Source organism: Centropristis striata, chromosome 3 (genome assembly GCF_030273125.1).
Source record: "Centropristis striata isolate RG_2023a ecotype Rhode Island chromosome 3, C.striata_1.0, whole genome shotgun sequence".
Classification (NCBI taxonomy): domain Eukaryota; kingdom Metazoa; phylum Chordata; class Actinopteri; order Perciformes; family Serranidae; genus Centropristis; species Centropristis striata.
The window spans coordinates 5,859,968-5,886,221 of NC_081519.1; the positions used below are offsets into that span (position 1 = coordinate 5,859,968).

The 26,254-nt window shown below is 37.9% G+C and overlaps 1 protein-coding gene across 9 annotated transcripts in view; it reads right to left on the reverse strand.

The window, feature by feature from the left end:
• cadpsb (Ca2+-dependent activator protein for secretion b) overlaps positions 1–26,254 on the reverse strand; it is an 84,455-nt gene that overhangs the window by 48,534 nt on the left and 9,667 nt on the right. For all 9 annotated transcript variants that reach the window (XM_059329286.1, XM_059329285.1, XM_059329287.1 and 6 more), the window contains exons 2-3: positions 14,065–14,178; positions 10,500–10,832 (exon numbers count right to left, since the gene is read on the reverse strand). In XM_059329286.1, the coding sequence (XP_059185269.1) occupies positions 10,500–10,832; positions 14,065–14,178 (447 nt within the window). The remainder of the gene's footprint in view (positions 1–10,499; positions 10,833–14,064; positions 14,179–26,254) is intronic.

Consider the following 26,254-nt stretch of genomic DNA (forward strand, 5'->3'; position numbering starts at 1 on the left):
GCACTTTTAACTGGTTACTCTAAATTGCCCGTAGGTGTGAATGAGAGGGTGATTATCTGTCTCTATGTGTCAGCCCTGTGATAGTCTGGAGACCTGTCCAGGGTGTACCCGCCTCTCTCTAATGTCAGCTGGGATCGGCTCCAGCCCCCCCGACCCGAGTGCGGATAAGCAGTTAACCCTTTGATGCACAACATGGGTCTAAAGTGACCCGACTGAATTTTTCATTTTCTATATCTTTACAATAAATTAATTCCATCATTCAGTATTCCAGGTTTTCCTCAATTAACTTGTTTTTGATCATCATACATCCAAATTTTTTGTTTTCATTTCTTACTTTTTGAATAAAAACCCTTTTTGTATCACTACTCTTCTTATACACAGCATGGATCAAAAATGTCATTATGGGGTATTGTGTGTATAATTTTAAGGAAAAATGTATTTAATCCATTTTGGAATAAGGCTGAAACATAAAAAAAAATGTGGAAAAAGTGAAGCGCTGTGAATACCTTACAGGTAAATTGTATGTGTGACAAAATGATAAATATGTTAAATATATGAGTGTGGAAAGAAACTATTTGAAACAAATTACTATTATTATAGTATTAGGTCATTTAATTTTGAATCAAATTTGAATGAATGAGTCATTTTTGACCAATGTTGTGCATTAGAAGGGTTGTCCATATGTTGTGCATCAAAGGGTTAAAGGTAATGAATGAATGAAAAATACCATTCTAAAGTTAGTATTGCAGAGATGCCAGGAGGCCTACAAGTTTTATTGACTTGGGAAAATCATTGTTTGGTACAGATCCTTGCAAAAAAAAAAAAAAAAAAATCAGACCATGACATTTTAAAATGATGATTAATTAAATTTAGAATAATGATAAAAAATGACTATTCCCCCAAAATAATGTGCATCATATCACAATATGTAAGAATATGTCACAATTTGATATTTCCACCAAATCGTTTAGCACTATATAGCAGGGCATATGGTCAATTAGAGCTCCAGTTTTCCCTTACAGGCTGCAATCATAGCAGCATGGTGTGGCATGAATAGATCAAAATCAAACAGAAATCCAGCAATTGCTCATAGGAAACATGCTGCCATCACCATAGAGACTGTGAATGGACCAGTGTGTGTGGAGAGGTCTTTTTGAAATAGTCAAGTGTTGCTTTTCTTGTGGATTTCAATCAGCAGAATAAAAAAAATCAACTCTCTCAAATGGCCGGACAAAGAGAGGGGCAGAAAAAAACTAAAGACAATGAAATACAGTCTAGCATAAGGAAGAGCTTTGACTTCAATGAGCCATTTCAAACTGTTTTGGCACATTAAGACAAAACCAGTAGTAATGTAATTTCTTTAAAATGTTTGAAAATTGCCTGCACTGGGCAGTGTCAGCTCTAGGCAAAGATGCCTGACATCTGTTAGCCTAGTTTTTGCCCTGGAGTAATGAAAAGCAGAGAAATTCATGGCTCCTTCACATCAATAATGAATGAGAGTTTTATATTAGCTGACACAAGGAAATAGAAGAGAGGGTTGATGTCTCTCTCCTGCTCTCTGCCTCTGTATGCCTCACTTCTTAAGTTATTCTCTCAGCTAAAACAGCTCATTCTTGTTGAATGTGATGTTGTGACTCATCAGACACCACCATTTCCTCTACAAGGACAGGTGCCTAACTGAGACATAGTACCCGCAGCACAGTTATACCCGGGGAGTCACAAACCTTTCTGCACGGTGGTATTGTGCAAGTTTTTAGTGAAAAATAAAAATCTACCTTGTCTCACCCAGGTTTTATTGCAAAAGCCTTGAGTTTTACACACTGCTGGAAAATACGATGCAATAGTTTTAATGGCAGCCACATTTTAATTTTTCCTTCTCATAGTGGGCGAATGACAAAGTAAATATTTGGAGTAAAAATGTGTCAGCTTGTCAGAGGAGCATATTTGAATAGAAACTTGCAATTTATCGCAAGAAGACAGGCTGCAAAAACATCAATTCATTTGACAATTTTACTCCTGAAAGCCACCAACTTTATATTATTTATGAGTTTTTTATGCTGAGAATTTATGACTTGCTAGCTTTAAGAATGCAGACACAGCAATGTGCAGACCAGTGTGAGTTCCAATGCAATCAAGTGTGATATGACTGACATATTTTTCTTTTGAATGTACCACATTGAGCATTAAAATGTAAAGCTCAATTCCTTGTTTTTCAGTTTTGTATTGACATTTTAATTAGACTAAAAGCTAATTGATTAGTTGAATTAATTGACATATTTTCTCCACAAAGAATTATTCAAAAGCACCACTTGAAATCGTACAACTTTATATGGGCTCTGTGGTGAAAAGGTTTCAATTCAATTTCTTGGAATTGAAAAAAGACTAGTTGACTAAAGAAACTTAGATGACTCAGATTTTTTTATTTTTTATAAAAAATCACAACTGAGCTAATCAGGGCAGCCCTAATGATGACACACTTTGTCCTGGAAACAACCCTAAGATATCATGTTAAGACAAGCTTGCCAAAAATGTTTGTTGAATAAAGCATCATGTGGGCGATTCATCTCTAAAAGGCTGTATCATCTCTCCAACTGAGCACCTTCTCTCCTTGTGATACAGTGCCCTAAACTCCTCTAGTCTCCTGCTGCTGGGATGCATGCCAGGGCTGACCTCTCTTTGCCTTATGGTATTTCACCCACTCCTATTACATTAACAGGCCTTGTCTTTCAGGCTTTATCATATTGATTCTCTGCTCCTTCCAGCAATCCTTTTTAAGAGAGAACGAGCATGGAGGTGCAGTTCGAACTGAGATCAAGTAACACAGTAAACATGGATGAGAAAAAGTCACACAGATCAGAGTGGTAAAAACACAGCTTATTGGAATCGGGGGAATCTTGGTCATGCAAGCAGCAGATAGCGATTTCCTTTACTGTCCTAAATCTCGATATTCCGCTGATATAATTTCCCCTGCATTGCTTATGTCTGTGATTGATTCTGTTCACTGATAGGCACATTATGAAATGATGTCAGCCAGATGGCATCTTAAATGGAGGACAGTCAGTGTGAACCATCAAGTCTTGTGTGTTACCAGTGCTGGCCACTAAACAGCCACCCTGCTACATAACCCAGAGTTCCTGTTTAGTAGAGCACATAATCAGACTTTGCCACCAGCTGCAGCAGAATGTCTGCACTTGCAGCACAGTAGTACTCAGTACTGCTCTGCCACACAGTGACACTTAAACAGTAGTGGGTATCCTGTGGTAGTCTTAGACGCAGGAGGGTTTTTTCCATTGTCATGTCCAATAGCAGAAAACCAGATTCACCCACAACCATAACTGTGACTGATGCTGATTGCATTCCTGCCCGAGCTGTGCCTGAACGTCTCCTTTCCCCCTGCTGCTGGCGATCTGTGCTGCCTGTCAAAACACTCCAGAGCTCTGGGCACTATTGGACTGCGGTGCGAGCGACATCTGACTCGCGCAATCCCAAAAGAACTGTCACTGCCATGCCTGGAAATCCTGCAGCTTGGCTTGTCTGTATCTGACACTGCAATTTTACTGTCTCGTCCATGTGCCTCCCCCTCTCACCAAAAAACACAACAGAACTAAATCCATACGTCCAGGCAAATTCTCTACACTGCAAAACCTCAGCAAAACTCAATAATGCTGCTGCAGATAATATTGGTCACTGTGACTATGTGCAGACTGCAGCTCATCTGCAAAATGGCTAACATGAGAGGACTGACTCTGAAGCATGTAATGTGAAGGGGGGTAGGGCCAGTTCCTTCTATTATTCCCATTTCTCTCTTTGCAACAGTAAAAAAAAAAAAACTAAGACAATTGTGGCTGTGAGAGGAAGTAGAGCTGTGTGAACTACCTGTCACCCCCTGCTGAGCCCCACAGCACCCCAATCTTATCAGGCCTACAACCACCAAAAGGTCACTTTTCTCAATGGCCCACAGGCTCGATGTAGGTGGACAGGCAATCCCATATAAAATAGGACTGGCTAAAAGGTAAGTTTCCCTCTATGTTACTGGAGCTGACAGCAGCACTGCAGCTAAATAAAGGTGACACTGCCTCCGTGTTAGCCAAGCTGACAGCAGGTTAAAGGTGATAGAGCAGAAGCAGGCGGGTAGTTAACAGCACAGCTGATGACAGATTCCCAGGTGGATGCTGGGACATTAGCAGTGGACAGCCAGGAGCGGTTTCTTGAGAACAAAGGCTGGGCGGACAGAGCTAGATTGGAGTTGGATGGGAACTGGAGGAGTTCAAGCAGCTGGTCTATATTTAGTCTTGATCTGTGTGATTATGTGTCTGTATGTGTGTGTGTTAAAAAAGTAAGCAGCGTGAAAGAAAGCTCCTCTTGTGTGAGAATTGAGACATGAGAGGCATGCTAATTAAGATTTGCTAATGAGTGGACATGGTGAATAATTCTCTCAACTTCTTACATCTTATTCAACTCAGTGAAACATACATTCAGTCTGGTGCAGAGATTTGGTTTATTTGCTCTTTAGATCTGGTTTAAAGCTGAGTGACTAAGTTATTTTGTATTAAATGTGTAATGTGAAAGTGGTCGCTCATAGGGGGAAATTATCACCCCTCTCTACAGAGCCCTTCAGCTCTACAGCACATTGTTTTTGGTTTTACAGCCCACAGCTTTACTGTTTTTATTCACTCACATCAGCTTCATTTCCAAATTAAACTTGAAAAAAGTTGGGGGGTGTTTTGTTAGTTGAGTAGAGCAAGGACATCTCTATCAAGGGCACACTTTTTTTTCCCCCTTATAATAAACATTGTCCAGATTTCAAACCACACATGTGCAGTCAAGCTTTACCCTGCGTTTCAGCACCACTGCTTTTTCAGCTTAGAGGAGGCTGGGCAGGCATGGCAAATGCTTTTATCCTCTCCCAATCCTGTGTGCAGCAAAGAGGCTCCATTACGCAATTATATCAGCTACAGGCTGAACCAGGAAGAGCCCAGGCCTCATTTCCCCAACTAACAGTTGCTGACAAGACAAATTAAAGAGGAAAAGGAGGTCTCCTTCAAAGCCTGTGAGAGGAAAAGCTGATTTGAGTATGGTCTGACAGTCTAGGGGCGCCAACAGGCCATAATTTATAGCTCAGTGGGGAAAAAGTCTCATTCTGATGTGCCTCACTCTCCCTCCCAGGCGTCACTAATTTAATCAGCCGTTTGAGATTAGGGAATAATTTTAGTTATTGAAAGTCCACTGGTGTGAATAAATATCAATAATTTAAACCTCTCAGTAGTTTACAGTCTAACCAAACACATTTCTGCGAAGCTTTCTTGCTTCATTTAGCTATTTTGGTTTTACCTACAGGATGTTTGAGACTAAACTGCCCGTATCCGCCAAACAACAGCTGGCAAAGTTAATGCTAGCAACCACCTCGCTAGTTGGTAAACTAGTTGCTACGTCATGTTATTCGGTCACTTACGTAGTGCTCCCACCGCAAATCTTGGGAGTAAATGAAAATGTTATATTAATATATTTACCTGTTATCTACGGAAGAGGATTAGGGCCACACAAGAAAAAAAACTATTTGAGTTCTGAATTTTGACTTTAAAGTCAAAATTCTGAGAATAAAGTCTGAATTCTGAGGAAAAAAAGTCAGAATTCTGACTTTAAACTCATAATTCTGAGAATAAAGTCAGAATTCAAATATTTTTTCTTGTGTGGCCCTAATACTCTTCCGTAGTTATCCATGTCAAACGGCAGCAGTTGACTCCCTCTTTGTTTGTTACAAAGTCAAACTTAAAATTCTGATGACTGACGATGTGTCATGTAGATAAGCTATTTGGTTTATTTTAAACGTAAAATGGGTAAACGCTGCTTCCAACAGCTGTCGTAACTACGGCAATGTCAGACGCTGAAAGTCTCCAGATAACATGGTCGCTTGTTTATCCGTAACACCGGCGAAGAAGAAGAAAAGCGAAGCGAGCGGTGCAGCAACATTGGCAACATCCAGTAAATCCGAGTCGATAAAGGGTGCCCACACAAATATCCACTCAAAGATACAATACCCTGCTGGATAACAATGTTATTGATTATTTGCCCCAAAGGTTTGCACAGAAAACGCTGTCAACTGCAGAGTGTTTCAAATGAGGTTAACGTTACTAGATCCAGCTGTTGCCAGAGACTAAAAGAGGCCTGAATTCGTCAGATTGCCACAAGCGCGGCTATACATTTATGTCAATTGTGCTATTTGTCTGCTGGGTGTAATAAAGTAGGCACATTTTTGTTAGTTACCGGTTCTAACAGGCTGGTAGCTAATACTGTTTATAGTTTTATGTGTGCAAGCCTGTTTTGTGGCTAAACAGCGGTTAATGCTAGCCTGGCTAACCAGCCGTTCATTTCTCCGTAGAGGAGGCGTGGTTTACGATCCTCCGGAGCCATTTATTGGGCGCTTAGAATGTCTATCAAAAGCGTCTGTAGGTAGCTCTTAGCCAATCAGATCAGTTATACCAGATGACGTATGTAGAGCTACAGAAATGGATGTTTGTTGTGTGTGTGTCTGTGAGAGAGTGTTGCTGCTAAAACACCATCTACAGCTAAAGAGAGTTTCGCGTCTGCTGCAGCCATGTTGGATCCGTAAGAAAACTACAAGCTTCCGTCTGCCGGGTAGTACGCGTCATCGTTTTGCCGTCCCTCCCCGCTCTGTGATTGGATCCCTAAAACAGGGCTAAGAAACCTCCCTGGTTTCCAGACTGCCTGGAGGTTCGAAATGAAATCGAACACGCAAGGCAGTCTGGGTATACCCAGGCTAGGTTAATGCCGCATTGCCTGGTGATAACACTCCAGTACTCAGCAGTAATCAATATTTTATATTAATAAAAATTAAACTAAACTTACACAAAGGCATAAACATTTCAGAGAGGTCCGACTTTGTAATGTCTTCCTACTTACAACTTGCACATTGCAAATATTAATTCTGTAAAATTGCACATTCCTGTTTGCACAGCTCCTTCCCTCATTTAAATACCACCTAATTTTCACCTCATATTGTACTGTATTTGTCTTTTAAATATATGACTTTTTCTATTCTTCACATTTTTCATTCATGCTGTTTTTTTGACTGCCTTCATTTATATGTACTTTGTTTGCTTTATGCACCAATACAGCAGAGCAAATTCCTTGTGTGTGAAAACCTACTTGGCAATAAAAACGATTCTGATTAACTGTAGGATAAAACATATAAACCTTTTTACCTGTAAAGCATCATCAAGCCTATATTGAGAAAATTAAAATGCTGGAGTGAGATTTAGTTGAGTTTGAGATTCTTCATTTTGTCTTTCATTGCTTGCAAAGCACACAACAGCTTAGAAACCACTGTTGTAATCGGGATCATAAATCCTTTGACAAAGTTTAATAAGAACCTGTTAAATGTCATGTAGCGTCTGGTGCGCCCTGTTCAGAGTGTGCTGTACTTTCAGCAAAATGTGTGTGTAGCAAAGTCATTTTGGTTAGAGGATTTGACAGAAACAGAAAAATCTTTTCATGTGCTGATCATCTGCCCCCACCCTCCAGACAGCCTGCAGTTATATGACTTAATTCTGCCACGGCTGTTTTACTTAAAATTAAAATAAATTCTGAACCTTTTCAAAGCTTGGTTAAAAAAAAACAAATCCTTTATTATTATTTCAAGAAAATGTTAGTATGAGTGGACACATAATTACTAATATCACTAATATAATTAACCAATTATTGTTTACAAAACTGCTTTGCAATGTAGACACCAAACACATTTTCTTACAGTTGTTTGGTCATGCGTGGTGTCACCATAGCTAAATAACTGCAGCCATCAGGGAGTGGAGCATGCTCAGAGTGTAGCTGGCGCAGCCGCTGGCCGTACCAGTCTAATCAGTCTGTTAGTCATTTCCAGGGGCTGCTCTTGCTTCAGCATGAGACAGAAATAGAGCAGTGCTCCCTCTCCACTATTTGGATGTAACTGCAAACAAAAAAAAAAAGTAAATCCCAAGCGATAACAGTAAAAAAAAAAAAAGATGGCCTCTGAATCCCAGCCAATCCATGAAAACCTTTCATCGAATCCCAGCAGCCCCAAGCCCATGCTGACTGGATTGCTGTGCCTCCTTTTTAGTGAGGACTTTATCATTTAGTAGAGGGCAATATATGGCTGCTGGTTGCTTACTGACGAGAGGCTCAAAGTCAACATCAGTACAGTCTGATGTATTCATTATAACGGCAAATGAAACGAGAGCGAGGACTCCAAGAACAGCAGGAGAAGCAGCTGGAGGGAAAATGGGAATTTTGATTCTCTCGTGCAAATTCTGTAACATTTGTTCACACGGGACAAGGTTATATGAACAGAGATGGGGAACGAGAAGTGGTTTCAAATTGTTTGATCCATTGGAATCGTATGAGCTTATCAGTTCTTTTCATTGATGCTTGTTTTTTTTCTGACAGTTGCACTTTGCATAACAATGATGTCAAACTGATATCTGTGCTGCTGGAAATTTGCAGCAAGCAGTCATGGCGCAGAGAAGGAAACAGCCAAAAGTGGGACTTTGTTTGTAATGTCTGTAAAATGATAATTTTGTGTAAGGTTGGAAAGAGCAGCAATATGCTGAACATCTTCCCACGAAACATGGGTCTAAATTCCAGAATTCAATGCTACATGCACTTGGCTTACAGATATTTTTGTCACATAGTTTCTATGACTAAGAAAACCTTGATGAAAATGAATGCTGTAAAAATATTCTCTCATTTCATCCATTTTAGATGATGACAGACAGACTAGGGTTGGGCTGATGCACGATGCCGATGACTGTCATCAACCGGTGTGATTTTCTTTTTTTTATTTTTACAGGCTGTGGAACACTGTTTTCTGATGAAAGAATATTACGATTGATAAGATGACAGACACCCTTTTATTCAGAATGGTGGAAATAGTTCTCTGATTTATGCCCGTAGGATTTAATCAGAGAGGAGAGACTGATGTGCAGCAAGAGCACACAGGGAGCAAGATGCCTGAAGAGTAATCCATTATCACGTCACAGTTCCTTTGGTTGAAACTATAGGAATAACCAATAGGACGACCTCCTTAAACAAGTTACATCTTGACACTGATGTACTGAAAACATGGCATTTCCACCCACTTATAATTGTCCAATTTAAAAATTTAAAAATCAGCCGTACGCTACAGTATGAAGCTGTACAAACGCATATCTGCAGCACATATTATGGCTTTATGTTGGTGTATTGTTGGATGTTCTTCAGTAGCTCTGCATTGTTCAGAGTGGGATCTGTTCAGGGAAATGGTATTATGTTCTGCATACAGATTTCTGACCGGATACTAAAGGCTCCGCTGCCAGCACATTAAGAAAAACTAGGTTAAGCATCTTCAAAGGCTCTGGAAGAAAAATGCACAGTGGATTTGAAGGCTACGGCGATGTATTGCACCTCAGCATTAGGAGCATCTAACAAATGAACACTCTGCGGAACAGAGCCCATATTGATCTTTGGCAACAGAGACATTTGAAGAATACTGAACAATCTAATTTGTTTAACAGCACCTCATGCCATCTGCATAGATTTATACATCAGCAACAGTTGAAGAAGGATGACACCTGGTTCAAAGAAACTCAGCATTTTTTAAAAACTCCCCGGCTTTTATGAAGTGGGTCCATTAGATCCAAATGAAATAAGGAGGTATGATTTTTATGCATTAAATGATGAGTAGATGTAAATGTGTCTGAGCCCTTCTCCAAATCCTGTCGTGATGAGACTTTTAATCAAGCTCCTGAAGAAAGAATACATTAGTGCTGCTTTCAGTATTCCCATAGAGAGCAGTAAAGACAGCCAGGGAAGCAGAGTTATGTCTGACACGGAGCCCCCAGTGTCCACTAATATCCATCTGCAATCTCAACATATCTCCCCTACAATGATATACAGCTGGCCTGCTATCACAAAATCTATCCTGAGACACATTTACTTTTAAAATACAGGATGTCTATTCAACGCCGCAACAATTGCAAGGTATCAAGGGAAAATGCTAATATGCATTAAATAATGATTATTATCATCAAGTCATTAAGGGAAATAAATAAAAGGGTAGTTATTGTTGAAAACTTTTCTCATTTCACATTACATTATTATTTTGGAACATGAGGCTAATTCATGAGAGAATAGTATAGACATTTAGCCAAAATGGACTTTCTTGTTATGCGGTAAAAAGGAACGCTTGTAGCCTTATTTTGTCACTTGAGAAGAGCGCAAATGCTAAACTCAGTGAGAACGACAGAAGCTGAATTGAATTACCTTCTGACAGTTTTTCTTTTAAGATGTAGTGGTTGTGAAATCAACTAATAATCACACCTAAAGTCCTGGCTTATCTAAAGACAGGACTGATGATGCTTCCTCCACCAACCCACACATTTGAAAAACTGTAACATTTCTGCGCCAGCACTGAAATATTTAGTGTGAAACCCTTCTGAGATGTATCACCTGTGGGCTTGAGATCTTACCTGACAGGCTTGATAAAGCAGCTGGTGCTCAAACTTCTTGATGCCGAGGATGTTCTGGAACATCTCGTACAGCTGGTCCTTGCTGAGGATCAGCTCAGAGGCCGCGCTGGCGGTCATGCGTTGCTGCGCCTTGCGTGGATCCTCATCGCCACGGTAGATGGTGTCAAACTTGGCCATCCAGGAGCTCAGCACCGTCTCCTTGCTCAGACCGTCGATCTCCGGAAGGCTGCGTACGCGCTTCTCAATGTGCCTCTTGAACACTTCCCTGAAATCAGTGGCCGAGAAGCCGCCGCTCTGGACCATCTTAGCCACACGGTCACTCTTCAGGAACACCTACATTGTGAGAGACCAAAGTCACTAATGGCAGTTATGCATCAGGTAGTGTTATTCTGTGTTTCTATGTTCCTGCTCAGCATTTATTCATGAGCTCAGCGTAAACTTGATACTTAGGAATGTGTATTTGAGGAACAAGACTTGTGTCGCCACTGACCACTACACTGTAAAAAAATAATCTGTTAAATTTACGGTAAATTACCGGCAGCTGTGGTTGCCAGAACTTCACCGTAAAAAATACAGTGAGGGGGTTTTCTACTGTAAATTTAAATATCAGCAAAAACTAATTTAGACTGAATATTCTCGTTATTTTTAAGGTAATTGTGTCATTCATTCACACATCATGGCAAATCTCCATTAACTTTACATGAAAATGTTATATTTTTATAGCAAAGCTGTGCTTTTCTTACAGTTCATGACAGTAAAAGTAAAAATTGTACTATTCCTTGATTTACGGTAATTAAAAGTGTCTACTACGGTGATACACAATTTTAAATTTTACGCCCCATTCCTGATGCAATTTGACAGTGTTTTACTGTAATTTCTACAAACATTTTTACAGTGTAGAGTGGGATGTCAGCTATGACAGGTTGACCATATAAGCTGACCATATATTATGTATGTTGACAACTTTACCATGTAAGCACAATCTGAAGCAACTTTCAATGTACCCAAAATATCTGGCACTGAGCCACAACTGTATAAATTGCATGCATACATGGGCAAAATAAAAGATATATGCAAAAGCCTATTTTGATAATGGACCATTTTATTTTGAAAGGACAAAAAAGAGACTTGATCCTGTCAATCATAAAACTAAATCAATTGAGCTTATAGTGTAAAGATAACGTCAAGGAGTTCAACGTTTTATGTTTTAGCCCCTGAAGAGGCATGAGGTTAGTTTTCACAGTAATCTTACATATTTAAGCGTGTTTTGTGTAAGTTTTGGATCAAATTAAACTCAGTAATTCATGCTAGCAAGGTTTGATACAGCTAGTTTTGCTCAAATTAATTATCTTGTATTTCTCTGCGTTTTATAATTTTTGTTGCAACTTTCAGTTTTTCAGCAAACTGCAGCTTTATCCAACTTAATTCTCAGTTTATTGGCTTATTCACTTACAGCCGTTATCTGCTGACCTGATCGATTGGCCTACCAATAATCGATCATCAATTAATTATTCCTATGCCTAGCAGAAATGCATACATTTTTTTTTGTCCTATGATTAGTAATGATGTGGTAGCTCCAGAGACTCATATTTATAGCAGGAGACATGGCATCAGAGTTTTGAAGAGCCTTTGTGTCACGTTCTGTCTCCAACAGTCAATGTCTGTCTTTGTCAAAGGAAAGGAAACTGTTCTTGTTAATTTTGAATTGAAATATCAGAGGCATATATGTAAAGCTGTGACTCAACACGGCCAAAGCTGCATTCTGTCTGCTGCTAATGACAGCCTAACAGGGACAGAGACAGGCGAGGCTATATTGTCACAGCATCAAGCGAAGTAACCATCAGAGCTGACTGCTTTGTCACTCTGACAGTCACATTTTGTTCCTAGCATCCATTATGGCAAAAAAGCAGCGACTACTGTACTGAAGCATTACAGTACGATGGTTCATTACGCTTGTCATTTGGTGTATGTATCGGCAAATAACAAAGGTTTGCAGGCTGAAATTAATAAAATGTTGTTTTTTCTCATTTGCAGACGACAGCCTTTAGTCGCATTTTTGCCAAAGACGATACACAAAGCAACGTGTGTTCATGCATAACTAATAATAGTGGCTCTCACTGTTTCAATTAAGATGCCGCTTTAAGTGGACAAGAAAATTTGCATATTTTTTAATTAATTGACTACTTTTCTTTGAGATAAAGCGAGGGGGAAAAGAGGTCTACGCACTGTGGACAAACTTTCATGCTGTGCTCATACATTATGTTTACAAAGTGCAGAGAGAAAATGGCTTCAATTATTGTGCAATCATTAGCGTCTTACCAAAGTCTAGTAAGCACACTTCTAAAAACAAAGAGGAAGCTGTTTTGATTTGAAGGGTTTCCAATTAGGTTAGAATTCAAAACATTTCCAGGATGTTGCAGTGTTACACAAGTACAATAATATATATAATTGTATCAATACTTTACAACATAATTGTGTGGTATGTGACAGTACATTGATCTATATCCATATATTAATTCAATGATCAGTTATCAAATATTGATGCAAAGGCAAAATATAGATACATAACATCATCTTTATATATGCCTTTATTTTGAAATGATGATGTTATGCATCTATATTTCCCCTGCCTTTATTCTAATATTTATTCTTGTTATTAAAGAGAATAGATTGGTTTTCTTTTAAATTTCTGGAAGAGCTCAGTAATCAAATTTTCAAGCCATTTTCATGTTGCTTTTGTAAAGTGATATAAATGTTACTGATTGTGTTAAATGGGTATGATATGGTCTCATATTGATTGCAGGCCGCTGAATTGAATTGAATGGCATTTAAATCTGATATGCAAGTATTGTATTGTGATGAAAATTGTCAGGTGTAAGTCTTAACACCTCAATTATTATATTTCACATGTCGTAAAATAAATTAAATTCTTGTTTAGGTGCTACGTATAGGTCATTGTGTAATTAACTGATGTCTTTATATGTGTTTGGTAACGGTTCCAACCTCATACTGCAGTTTTTCATAATTGGTATACTTATTTTTCCATCATGGATTTGGCCTTTAACATATCCCACTATCTGCAAAGCCTTTTGTACTGTATGCATGGCAATGATGACTTTTTCATCCGCGGATTGAATAGTGAGGTTGGAAAAGATGGCTGTGTCAGCCACATGCTCTGACTCATAATCTGTGCAGTGAAAAGCCTCAGCCACCATTTTACCACTCAGCCGTCTGAATACAAGCATTTTGACATGGAATACCAGAAGGACTGTGTAGAGATTTTGGACTTTTTCGACTGAAAGTGAGTTATTCCTGGTTTTAAATCTGCTGTAAAAATGCTCCAGAGGATGCGGTGCACGTACAATAACAAATTCTATGCATCACATATGTCAATAATTGCTACAGTTACTCATAGATGGCAGCAGCATTTTTGCATTTCTGCAATCTGCAGAAATCCACACACATATGAATGATATATTCCATATGAAAGCATCGAGTCCCTGCTCTCGGATAACATAATGGTTCTGTCTGTGATTGTGCTGCTGTGGTTATAGTGTGTCAGTACCTCATTGTAGCTCTGCACAGCATTGATGAATGCCTCATCAGCCACAATCTGTGTGTCTCCATTGAGGAAGGCCTGGAAACGATCCTTGGTCTGCTGAAGCTGTTGCTTGGTTATCTGTGGAAGCAAGGGCAAACAGAGGACACCTCTGCGTTAAAGCCAGGATGGGAAAACATGTCAAAGCAAGCAGACGTTAGATAACGCAACAATTACATCCTCCCATTTTTAAATATCATTCTGGGCAAGCAGTGCAGCCCAAACAACCTTTTTCCCAGAAGCTTCCTCAAGGTCCTCCTGGGGGAACACTACTGTAAGCACTCTAAGGCCTGCTGGGACATGTAATCCCTGCGGCGTTTCCTAAGTCTACCTCTGCATCCTTTTTTAAACTGAATGCTCCCAGCACCTCTAAAGGGAGGTGGCCAGGAGGCATTCCTACTAAGTGCCCACACCGCAAAAACTGGCTCCTGTCAATGCAAAGTAGCATTATAATAACCAAAGTCCTCCCAAGTCTCATGGAGTGAAACCATAGACCAGGGGTGTCAAACTCTGGCCCGCGAGCCAATATCAAATTATTATATTATTGTACTATAAAAGCTGACCCGCCGGTATTATATGGCGCATGTACTGCTAATACTAGATTTATTATTGTTATTTTATTTTTAAATGTATTAACCTGTTGAAAAAGTTTATTTTGATATTTAAATCAGAAGGATGCAAATAGAAAAGAGGCATACGATTTTTATTTATTTTTTATTTAATAAATTAATGACATTGATGTGTTTTTTATTTGAAATTTGATTTGCATGTCTGCACTATTTAGTTATATATTGTATGTTTATAAGCGTTGCTGGTTCCATATTTAATGTTAAAATAAAACATGTTTGGTATATATTAAAAGGTTTATTTGTTCAATGTTGGCACGCGATTTTATTCAAGTTTTAAATTTCGGCCCATTGTGTATTTGAGTTTGACACCCCTGCCATAGACTGTATATTAAAATGGATGGCCTGACAGCTCCCCCAAAGTTGCAGTAAAGGTCATAAGCCTTGCTCAATCCATGTTAGTGGACAGGAGACAACACATTTCCCCAAAGATATTTTTTGTCATCTTAGTTGCTGATGTATGTTGTTTTCCTTCATCTGGTAGCATCCCAACTACAAGACACTCAGCTGTAAACCGATCCGATGGACATTGTAGGACACAGGCAAATGAAGCCAAAAGGACAACGTCGTCTGCAAATAGCAGAGACGCCACCTTTATATCACCCAACTGGACAAACTCCAGGCCTCAGCTAGCTTTGATATCCTGCCCATGAATGTCACAAACATACGAGGTCGCCAGGCTCGTAATTCCAATGTCAAAAGATGAAAATCCTTAAAATAATGCTTCAAGTGTACAGGAAATAAATGATTACATCCCAAAACTATAATTTATAATCAAAGCTAGAGGTGGGAATCACCAGGGGCCCCATGATATGATCTTATCCCAATACGTGAATCACGATATGATAGTATTGCGATTTTAAGCATCTTCCGATATGGTGAGTATTGCAATACAACATATTGCGATTTTACTGTTTGAAATGGTTTTGTCAAATAAGAGATCATTCTCAGTCTATTAATTTCACATCAGTCTATTTATTTGTCCACAATGAGAGTCAAACCATTTGACTCACCAACAAAGTATTCAGTCAAATTGAATTGAACTGATATCAAACGTATGGACGACAACAACTGCAGTATTTTAACAATGCAAACTGCAACTGTTCAAAATGAATGTGCAACCCCTTCGGCTACTAGGAAATGTGGAATTAAGTTACTTCAAATTTGAATTCAACACGAAGCCTTATATTACAAAAACATTCAAATTAAATAAAGCATCTATTTTTACATGAAAATAAAATGTTCAATTGAAATTAAATGCAACAAAAAATGTTCTCTCAGTCTCTTACATCTAAATGTTAAACTAGACTAACATTCTAACATGTTGTTTTTTTTAACATTATTCATTAATATGATAAAAAATATCAATACTTTTTATCCATGAATTGATAAAATATCGCCATGCGATACTATGCAGTATCGAGTTTTCCCCCCCACCTCTAATCAAAGCCTTGCAGAACTCATGGCATTCCCATCAGCCTCAACTTTACTTTGTGGTTATTGCCAATAATGTAAAGAAAGATACTGAATATGATATTAATGGTGAGTTTCATTTAAACTGAGAAGTCTAAATTTCGACTGGAACCTAAAGTCGGCTCAGAAAGTCACAACATCAAAATCCAAGATAACTTCTCCATGCATCTACAGCCGTGAAAGCTGTACTTATATACTGTTTAACAGCACTTCTTTCGGTAACACTTTACAATAACCATCTAAGTGATGTTTATAGATGGTTTATAAACCAATTATAAACCATTTACAAAATTCTATACATATTTAATCTTTAAATGTTTTCAAACAATTTCTTAAAGGTATAAGAATCATACTTAATATGGTGTTCAAAATGATATAATGAGTGCAAAACTATTAATAAACTAATAATTATAATGTAATTGTTTGTTTATGGTAAAGTAACTATCAATTTACATGAATATACCATCTATTAAAAAAATAAATTATAGTTCAACATTAATACATTTTCTATTTACCATTCTAAATGGCCTATATACGGTTTATAAATGATGATTAAACCTTAATAAACTATCTGTTTAACGTTTATAAATGGTCTATTTACCATCTATAAATGATGGTTATTGTAAAGTGTTACCCTTCTTTCTTATACATCCCCCACTAAATCAGTTGTACACACAGTACTGTTGCCACTGTTCTTGTTTGCGCAACATTTTACATTGTCTATTATTGCTTTCCCCTTAGTACCAAAAACACATCAAGCAATTAAAATGAGACAAAGTAAATCAATTAGCAATCTAACTTTTATTAAAATATTTACCCAGTGTGGTGTTGCACATCTGTGATGTTATCTCATTGTCTCCCCTCTGTTTCACTTTCGGTTCTCACTCAGGTCTCAATGTCCTTGGATTGATTTCACACATGGCTACTGAGTCAGTGACCTAAGTGTCAATAGACTGTCAGTCTCCCTCTGAAAACTGCTTTCAATCTACAGTTCAAGCTGTTGTGTATATCAAACAAGCACAAGGCCCTGCTGCTACACGTGTATCTGTGTGCGTTCAGCCGCACATTGCAAGTGACAGACTTTGGTGTAGGAGTGAGATGGAAAAGTACCGCATATTATGGGCCTCTGAGGCAATCTCAACACCATCTGCGTGTCCACTGTACTACTCCAACCCCACTGCCACCCAACACACCTTCAGTAATGCTCAGGAAATGACAATCATGGAACATATCATTTCTCTATCGGAGCCAGAGTGAATGTTTGGTCTCTTATAAGATTTACAAAGGTGCATATCAATACAAACACATTAAATACATACACACTAGGGCTGGGCGATATGGCCCTAAAAGAATATCACGATATTTCAGGCTATTTTTGCGATAACGATATTCTTGACGATATTACCAAATACTTAAAAAGATATAGAAAATATGATTTTTAGTCTGTATAAATAAATAAAAATCTGAAATATAGTGTGAAGTGCAAATCTCAACAGTTGCCAAATACTAAAAAATTTACTCTAGAGTATGAGAAAATAATAAAAATAACCATTTAGGGGTTCCGGGGCATATTTGAATGACATTTAGTAAAGGAGAATAAAGGTTCTTGTATGTTTTATTTAAGGCATCTTATTTTGACAGTCTTCTTGTAAGTTCTGTGGTGGATTCTGTCAACACACTGTGCTCTTATTTTGAAAGCTACATGTGTTTAGCGACAGGGAGCAAGTAGCTTTTTGTGATTAAAACAACTTTAACCACGACATCAAGAAGTAGGAACGTTGCCAATATCATGGTATGCATTTTTTTTAACCATAAAAAAAATATACCGATATTATCATGAACGATACGATATGGCACACCCCTAATACAAACACAATGACAATGACAATGAGTTGACCTTTCCGTCACTGCCATTAAAAGTAATATATGTACCCAAAGCTTCACAAATCATTTAGCCAAAAAGGCCAATCCTACTTCTTACAATTCACAACAGTTACATAAGAGTCAATCTCAGGATGATATACCACTTAATGTCCAAACATAAAAGATGCACTTAACGAAACATAGACAACATCAGAGATCGATACTTGTGCTTCTGCTTCAAGGTTTCAGATTTATTCATAGGTTTGTGGAAAAGCTACTGTAGATGTGAGATTAAAGAGGAAGAGCGGACCATCTTTGCTATGTTTTAATAGACTGTGGTGTTCAAGGAACATCCTGAGGCGAGAAATGTTAATATTAACAACAGTATGCAAATCAATCCGGTCTGTGGAGACACTCGGAGGCTAGAGTCGATATGATCGTCCTTGGTTTCTTGTCCATTTCTAAAAGTGAGTGGGTTAGGATAAATACAGCGCACAGTTTTCACTTTGTACTGCCTTTTCTCATAATATTTATTATAATGTATACTGTCTGGCATGAGCTGAGAACACAAGAACAGGTTTTATATTAAATTCTGAATAGTTATTATATAGCCCAATACCACAAATGTGCCTTACATTGCGTACAGCAAATAGACACCCTCGGTCCTCAGATTATCAATTTGGATAAGGGAAAAAACCTTTAACAAGAAAAAAATGGAAGAAACCTCAGGTAGAGCAAAAGAGAAGGGATCTTTCTCCCAGGGTGGACAGAAGTACTGAGTCTTATGTTGGATAAACATTTTAATTAAAAGGAATGAATAATACCGGTAAGTAAAAAGGCAAACATGCTCAGGATGAAGTGTAGGCATGTTGCATGATGAGCTACAATCAATTCACCAACACGCAGTGGCGGTTCTACACAGGGGCCTACAGGGGCCACTGCCTCTATGAAGAAGCCCTTGGCCCCTGCTGTGGCCCCTGTGTCAAATTAATAATAAAATGATCAATTTATAACGATGAACGACGGAACAATTCTTACCTATTTTTTGTTGTGCATAATAAGAACAATATCTCATTGTGCACAAAAGGAACCCAGAACGTGTCCATTGTATAATAGTTTAATTGTGCAATAAAAGCTTGTGTATATAAAAAAAAGATCATTCTCACTATACTGCACTTTCGAAATAAAAAAAAGTAATTGTGCACAAAAATGAGAAATGTCATTGTTGTGCAAAAGTAATTTTTGTTGGTAAGTCTCATTGTTTCAATCAGTGTATTTGTATCTTCCAAATATACTTAAATGAGATATATACAAAAATAAAGATTTTGAATGCCTAAATATAATTAATGCCGTTTTTTAATGTGCCCCTCTGATTTAACACTGGCCCATGCTTGGCCCCCACAGTAAAACTGGTCTAGAACCGCCACTGCCAACAGGGAAAGCAAAAGCAAGGAAGCCGTATGAATAATGTGTGATATACTGAGGTATGGGCTGAGACGCTTTCTGATAAAGGGCTGCTGAGCTTTTGAGAGAAGGTACAAAAGCAGACTTGACCAAGCGGACCGAAATGTTTTCGGGCAAAGCTAGCACTTACACCACTAGACCTGAGGTCAATGCAGCTCTCTCTAAAACTCTGCTATAGCAACAGCATTGCTCTTTGATTCGCCCAAAAGCAACCAGACTATGCTGTAAATCAGATCACTGTTGACTGTTTTTATTGTATTCTGTGGAGGAGCTGTAATTAAAAATGAAATGATTATTTGATTAGTTGATTGACAGACGATTGATTACATATTTTGTTAAGAATGATCGATCATTTAAGTAATTTTCCAAGCAAAAGTTTCCACCCCCCTAAACATTTATTTAATTAGGATTTGATGCATTAAACTAAATGTATTTGAGGTTTGATTAATAAAACAACAATCTGAAGATGTCATAATGAAATTGAGGGAATTATCATTGGAATGGCTCCACAATTTTTCAATTTAAAATTAATAAAATAAAAAACTGGCAGGTTAATCAACAATAAAAAGAATCTAGCCCTGGCTGTAATGCAAGTGTGCAAGGACAGAGTGGCCTCTATTAACCTCACATATTAACTTCCTATTCCCCTCTCCCCCGCTGTGAAAGAATTACAAAGATTTTATAATAAACTCCAGGAGACGGGGTATTGGCAGTCATCCAGACACTGGCAGAACACATTTGTGTTTTACCTGAAGATTTCACCATGAAAGGTCAAAGCTAATAATACTTTTGCTTCTGCTGACAGTTTCTCTCGGACGATCTGACTTCATGTGACAACACAGCAAGCTGCTGTGTGTGTGTGTGTGTGCGTGTGTGTCTGTGTCTGTGTCTGTGTCTGTGTGTGTGTGTGTGTGTGTGTGTGTCTGTGTGTGTGTATTTGGAGAGCAGACGTCGGAGTACACAGCAGTAAACCAGGCGAAATGTGTTCACTTCTCCACTAAAGAATAGCTCAGCTACATAAAGTATTCATGACTTTCAGTTGTGCATGCTTTTTATTTCATCGCTGATTGGAGAACTGTGCTGATTAGTAACCAAGTTGATGGATGAGAAAAACGCCTCCATTTTCATCAGTATTTCCAGACTCCCAAGACATACCTTTCCTGCTTTGCTCTTATTGATTCTCTCTCTGTGGCTCTTATCAAGATTGCAGTGTTACATTGTGATTCATTGGCTTGCAATGAAGCAGGCAGTGACATTAATCACCCTTCACATATCAATAGACACATTGCATTGGCTTGATGTACAGTAACTTTATTACAGTTCAGAATGACTATGGATTTGAATTTGGAGTCGATATATAATGCAGTTGTGGCTGATGCAATATTTGAGTCACTGTCAAACATTTAACGACCCAAGAAATTTTAATTAAAAACTGGTTTTATGCTCGATTATGAATGCTTTTTTTTGGAGTTTAGGTCCATGAAACATTATATAACTACATAAAATGTTAATTTTCCATGTATCACTGCTTAATATACAGTGCATACTAGAGATAAACTGATAGTATAACATGAAGGAGAAGCTGTAAGAAAAATCTAATTGAAAAATATATAAGTTTAGTTTATCAGCATGTTCATATGCTCGTATCATGTTAAATTTAAAAACTGTCATCAGTGAAACTTCAGTGACTATTTCTACTTACTGCTTTGTCAATACGTGTGGAGAGGAGTGTAGGTTGTAAGGATGTTTTTATAAAGTATTTTTTGGTATTTTTGGTGCAGTTTGTCATCTACAACATGACAGAAGAAGATACCGAGCAGCTTTTAATAGACAAAGGAAACAATGGAAAAACTGTCTAAATGAAAACTAAGGCGTCAAAAAAGGGACAAAATTACTCATTTTAAAGGATGTTCGCAGCCATTAGTCACCACCTTCAATATAATAGGGGGGTCGTTACATAAGACATATGTAAATTAGAGAGACTATTCAGATTCATAGCCAGGGTTTAAAAATACTGACATGAACATGAATGTTGGCCAAATGTACATGTTTAATTAATAAGCTGTAGTCCAGTGACTGGGGTCATTCTTTTATGTTTAAGGCAACATCAAGCTTCTAACTCCCAATTCTCTTCGAAGTGAAGGAAAGGTGAGTACAGGTCATATTTAAATAATATAAACGATTATGGGGCTGTGTGTATAAATAGTTAATTTATGCTTTTATTGTATACCTCCATTGGTTAACAAGGAAACAGAAACTTAAGCAGAAAACAGCATCAGTTACAGCAGGTTACATAACATAATATACAATAGTTAATTCCTTATAGATAATAATTAAGATTCTATTCATATTTATCATCTCTTTGAAGTTTTTAACCAACCTGGCTTGCAAGGTATATGACATATCAGCTGTCTGCAGTGCTGCCATGAGTGCAGTAATTAGCTAATTGAATGCAGTGTATATATTGTAGCCAGTGTAGTTCAGCACATTAAAAGCTGACTCACGCTTTAGCTTCCTCTGGAAGTTGCATCACGTTAAGTTAAGGTGGTTTCCAAAATCAAATGGCTGCAAAACACAGCAGATTTGCAGTTTGATTCATTAAATAGATGCGTGTTAGTATAAGGACTGGGGCAACAACTAAATGTAAAAATTAGGCTAAAACATGCAGGTTTATATGACATGAAGCGACAGTCTTATGATATACTGTGAAGACTTATGTCAAGGTGATTATGAAAACATATCATGCAACTAAATGTTCTTATTGAGTATATAGGTGCATCTCAATAAATTAGAATATCATGGAACAGTCCATTTCCAGTAGTTCAAGTCAAATAGCCTCAACCAAGTATTGAGTGCATATAGATGTACATACTTTTCAGAGGCCAACACTTCCATATTAAACATACTTTTTAAAATTGGTCTTCTGTAATATATATATATATATTTTGAGACACTGAATTTTAGGTCTTCATTGTAAGCCATAATCATTATAATTAGAAGAAAATTAAATAAATTAAAACATGAAATGTTTCTTCTGTGTGTAATGGATCTATATAATGTGTTATTTCCACTTTTTGAATTGAATGACTGACATAAATAAACTTTTCTATGAAATTCTAATTTATTGAGATGCACTTGTATATCAGGTTGTTCAGGAAAGAGCTGCCCACCAATGCTGCTGTTGGTTTTCAGCAAACATTGTACCATTGACTCTGCCCGCCAGACAAAGCATATTTCAGTCATGTTGCAGATGACACCAACAGCACACATCTGAGTAAACAGCAAACACGAGTACGGGAGCGAGCGCTGCATGACAGCTGCACAAAATCCACCAGCAACAGGCCTCATCAAACACAGAACACCAGCATCGTGTACTGACTCTGGTCACAAAACTACAATTATACAAAGACAGATGCACAAACTATAATGTCCAACCAGACATGCTCTCGTAGATTTGTTCTGAAGGCACACACACACACACACACACACACACACACACACACACACACACACACAGCGTTGTGTGAGTAAATAGCACTCCGCTGGACTAGTAAACAGCCAGGTGTATACTCTGCAGACAGAGCTTGACACGCGGCAAACAGGGATAAAACAGGGAGCTCTGGCTCTGTATAACCAGTCTTCACACTGTTGTCATATTCAGGAGCTGTGGCACTGCTGATATATACAGCAGAACACCGTGTTCACAACCAGCTATAAGCCCCTTCTTGTTAACAGTCATCCAGTATCACACCACCAACTCACTGACAGCAGCCGCGCAGCTCAGCTGGTTCCTCATTATGCTCGTTCAGTTCCGAGCAGAAAAATAAGCCCTTAACCTAATATAACCTAAATGGTATGGACGTGAACTTCCATAGAGAGGGGGTAAAATCGATGGGTCAATTTGCATCAATTTGGAGCAGAATAGTCAAGTGATTGCTGTCTTTTGTGTTGCATTGCCAGAGCCGTGGTTCGCATTGTGAAAAAACTCAATTGGGAGTTATTTGTGCTGCCTGATTTTGATAATATTCACTTTATGGCTTATAAATAAGTGTTAAATTACTCTTGTTCCATTTGAATGCTTTTTGCGCTCATACGAACTAATCAGCAGCCAGCACAGGTGGAAAGGACATTTACTCAAGTACAATTATAGGCTCTAGGTATTTCAATTTTATGCTGCTTTGAAAAGTATTATACTACTTTTACCTCACTGGATTTTTTTGATTTTTTTTAACAGCTATTTTTCAGATTATACATACAAAACTAAGATCTGTGATTAAATATGATGCATTGTTATAGAACAGTGCTATATATACAGCAATTATAATTAGCTGCACCTTGATCAGCTGCAACATTAAAGTACTGATTATATGATAATGATAATGTATCAATTATTACATTTTGCTTCTTTAACCTCCTTGCTGGAGATTATTAACCATAAAATATTACTTGCAAACAATTAAGTTGAGTTGCTGCTTGTCTGTGTTTTATGTCATTTTAAATTTCATATATTTTGGTTTTGTATTGTTGGTCACAACCACATTCATTCATTAGGAATGATCAACAGAACAATCACTAATGAAAATATTAATTAATTGGATTCTTGGGTTTTTCTGTCAAAATCAAAAGGAAATTTCTTTGTCCTGTACTTTCTCATGGTTGGGTGCAGAAAAATGAGCTCAGATTGATATGCAAGGCCAACCAAAAACTGTGTGGTTTTTTTTATTTAATGATTTTATGGAGGTTAAAGGCTGTGCTCCAACATTTAAAAAGTTCAAACTTTTAGAAAAGCCAAGCTTGAAAATTGCTCCATTAAAAAAAAGTGGATGTTATAAAAAGAGGATTTAAAAAATAATTTCTTTATTTATTTTGCGTTTATCTCCTGTGTCCTTGGCTGACTGTATTTCTCAGCATGGTTCATACAAAAAAAACTGCAGTGCTGGATTGCTATTTTATATCGTGGAGCTCACAAAGCTGACTGTGGGTTGGTATGGCTGTCTGATGCTGCTGCATTACTCTCATCAAGAACCTAAGACATAAATCCTTTCCTTCCTCCCTCCCATCACAAATCACTCACTGTCTGTTTTTCCTCTTTTCTCCGTCTGGTAAATCTTTCTCACTCACTCTGCTTTTAAGGTGATTATCTCAGATATCTATCTCTTTGTGCCAATCTGTTGTTCTTTTTAGATGCTCAGTCAGGTTTGACTCATGGATTCTTCAACTGCATACAGTTCAAGATGTAGGGAAAGTGGATAATAGAAACAGACTTTTCAAACATGGCCTCAACTTAAAGAGTGAGGGGACACTTTTGGAGATTTGGAGATTAGGATGCGTAACGCAACCTTTTAACTAGGGGTGTGCCATATCATATCGTTCACGATAATATCGGTATATTTTTTTTATGGTTAAAAAAAATGCATATCATGATATTGGCAACATTCCTACTTCTTGATGTAGTGGTTAAAGTTGTTTTAATCACAAAAAGCTACTTACTCTCTGTCGCTAAACACATGCTGCTTTCAAAATAAGAGCACGGTGTGTTAACAGAATCCACCACAGAACTTACAAGAAGACTGTCAAAATAAGATGCCTAAAATAAAACATACAAGAACCTTTATTCTCCTTTACAAAATTTCATTAAAATATGCCCCCCGAAACCCCTAAATGGATATTTTTATTATTTTCTCATACTCAAGAGTCAAGAGTATATTTTTTGTATTTGGCAACTGTTGAGATTTGCACTTCACACTACATTTTAGATTTTTATTTATTTATACAGACTAAAAAAACCGAACATATTTTCTATATATTTTTAAGTATTTTGTAATATCGTCAAAAATAGCCTGAAATATCGTGATAGTCTTTTAAGGCCATATCGCCCAGCCCTACTTTTAACCATTAGCCCCAAGCAGAGATTAGGACTGCAGAGGTCTGGTTAGCTCACTTCTTTCTAACAGATTTATTTTTAATTTTCAGCCTCAACTGATACCTACTCAAGTGACATCACTTGAGGTAAATTATTAGATTTTGCAACAAGCCTTATGTGACTTTTTCAGATATCACTCATGCGCTGCGATTTGTGAATGTCATCTTATTTGCATGATTACAGTCCACAAGGTGATGCAGATGATTGGCCAATAAATCATGCATCCCTCATCTTACTGCTCGGGCTGACACCTTCTGATAAGTTGGTCGATATGCTCTTGACCATCCAAATTCTCATTGGTTGGACAATCACTGGTGTCACTTTCATAAGGCGTTTGATAAGCATTTGTTCCCAAAACACCAGGCGCTATTCTTAAAAACGCCCAGCCAGAAGCGCAAAAGCACTTTGTATGAGCAGTGTTTGTCAGCTGGCTGCTATGATATGGAATATCCGTGGAAGGCTAAATGTCGGCACAAAGTAGATTAGTTCTCCGGCCCTTGCTCTGGATGAAGAGAAGGCTGAAGCTGGTAGAGTGAGGGAGTCTTTGTGGGCAGCAGTATTCATTTCCCTGTCGTTGTTGTTCTGCACTGCGTGACGGTTGGTCTTTGTCGTATTTGTCCCACTCCTTCTCTACTGTGTTTCAACAGATGGATAGCAGTGATTTTTCAACTCTCATGACCATGAAAAAAGAACATGTAATGTGTACCTCGGCTGGCGTATTCAATCGACTGGTTGAAGAGTATAATTTCGGTCGACCAAGTCATTGCATTGGTGTTTGGGAGATAAGGCATCATTTTCCATCACTGAC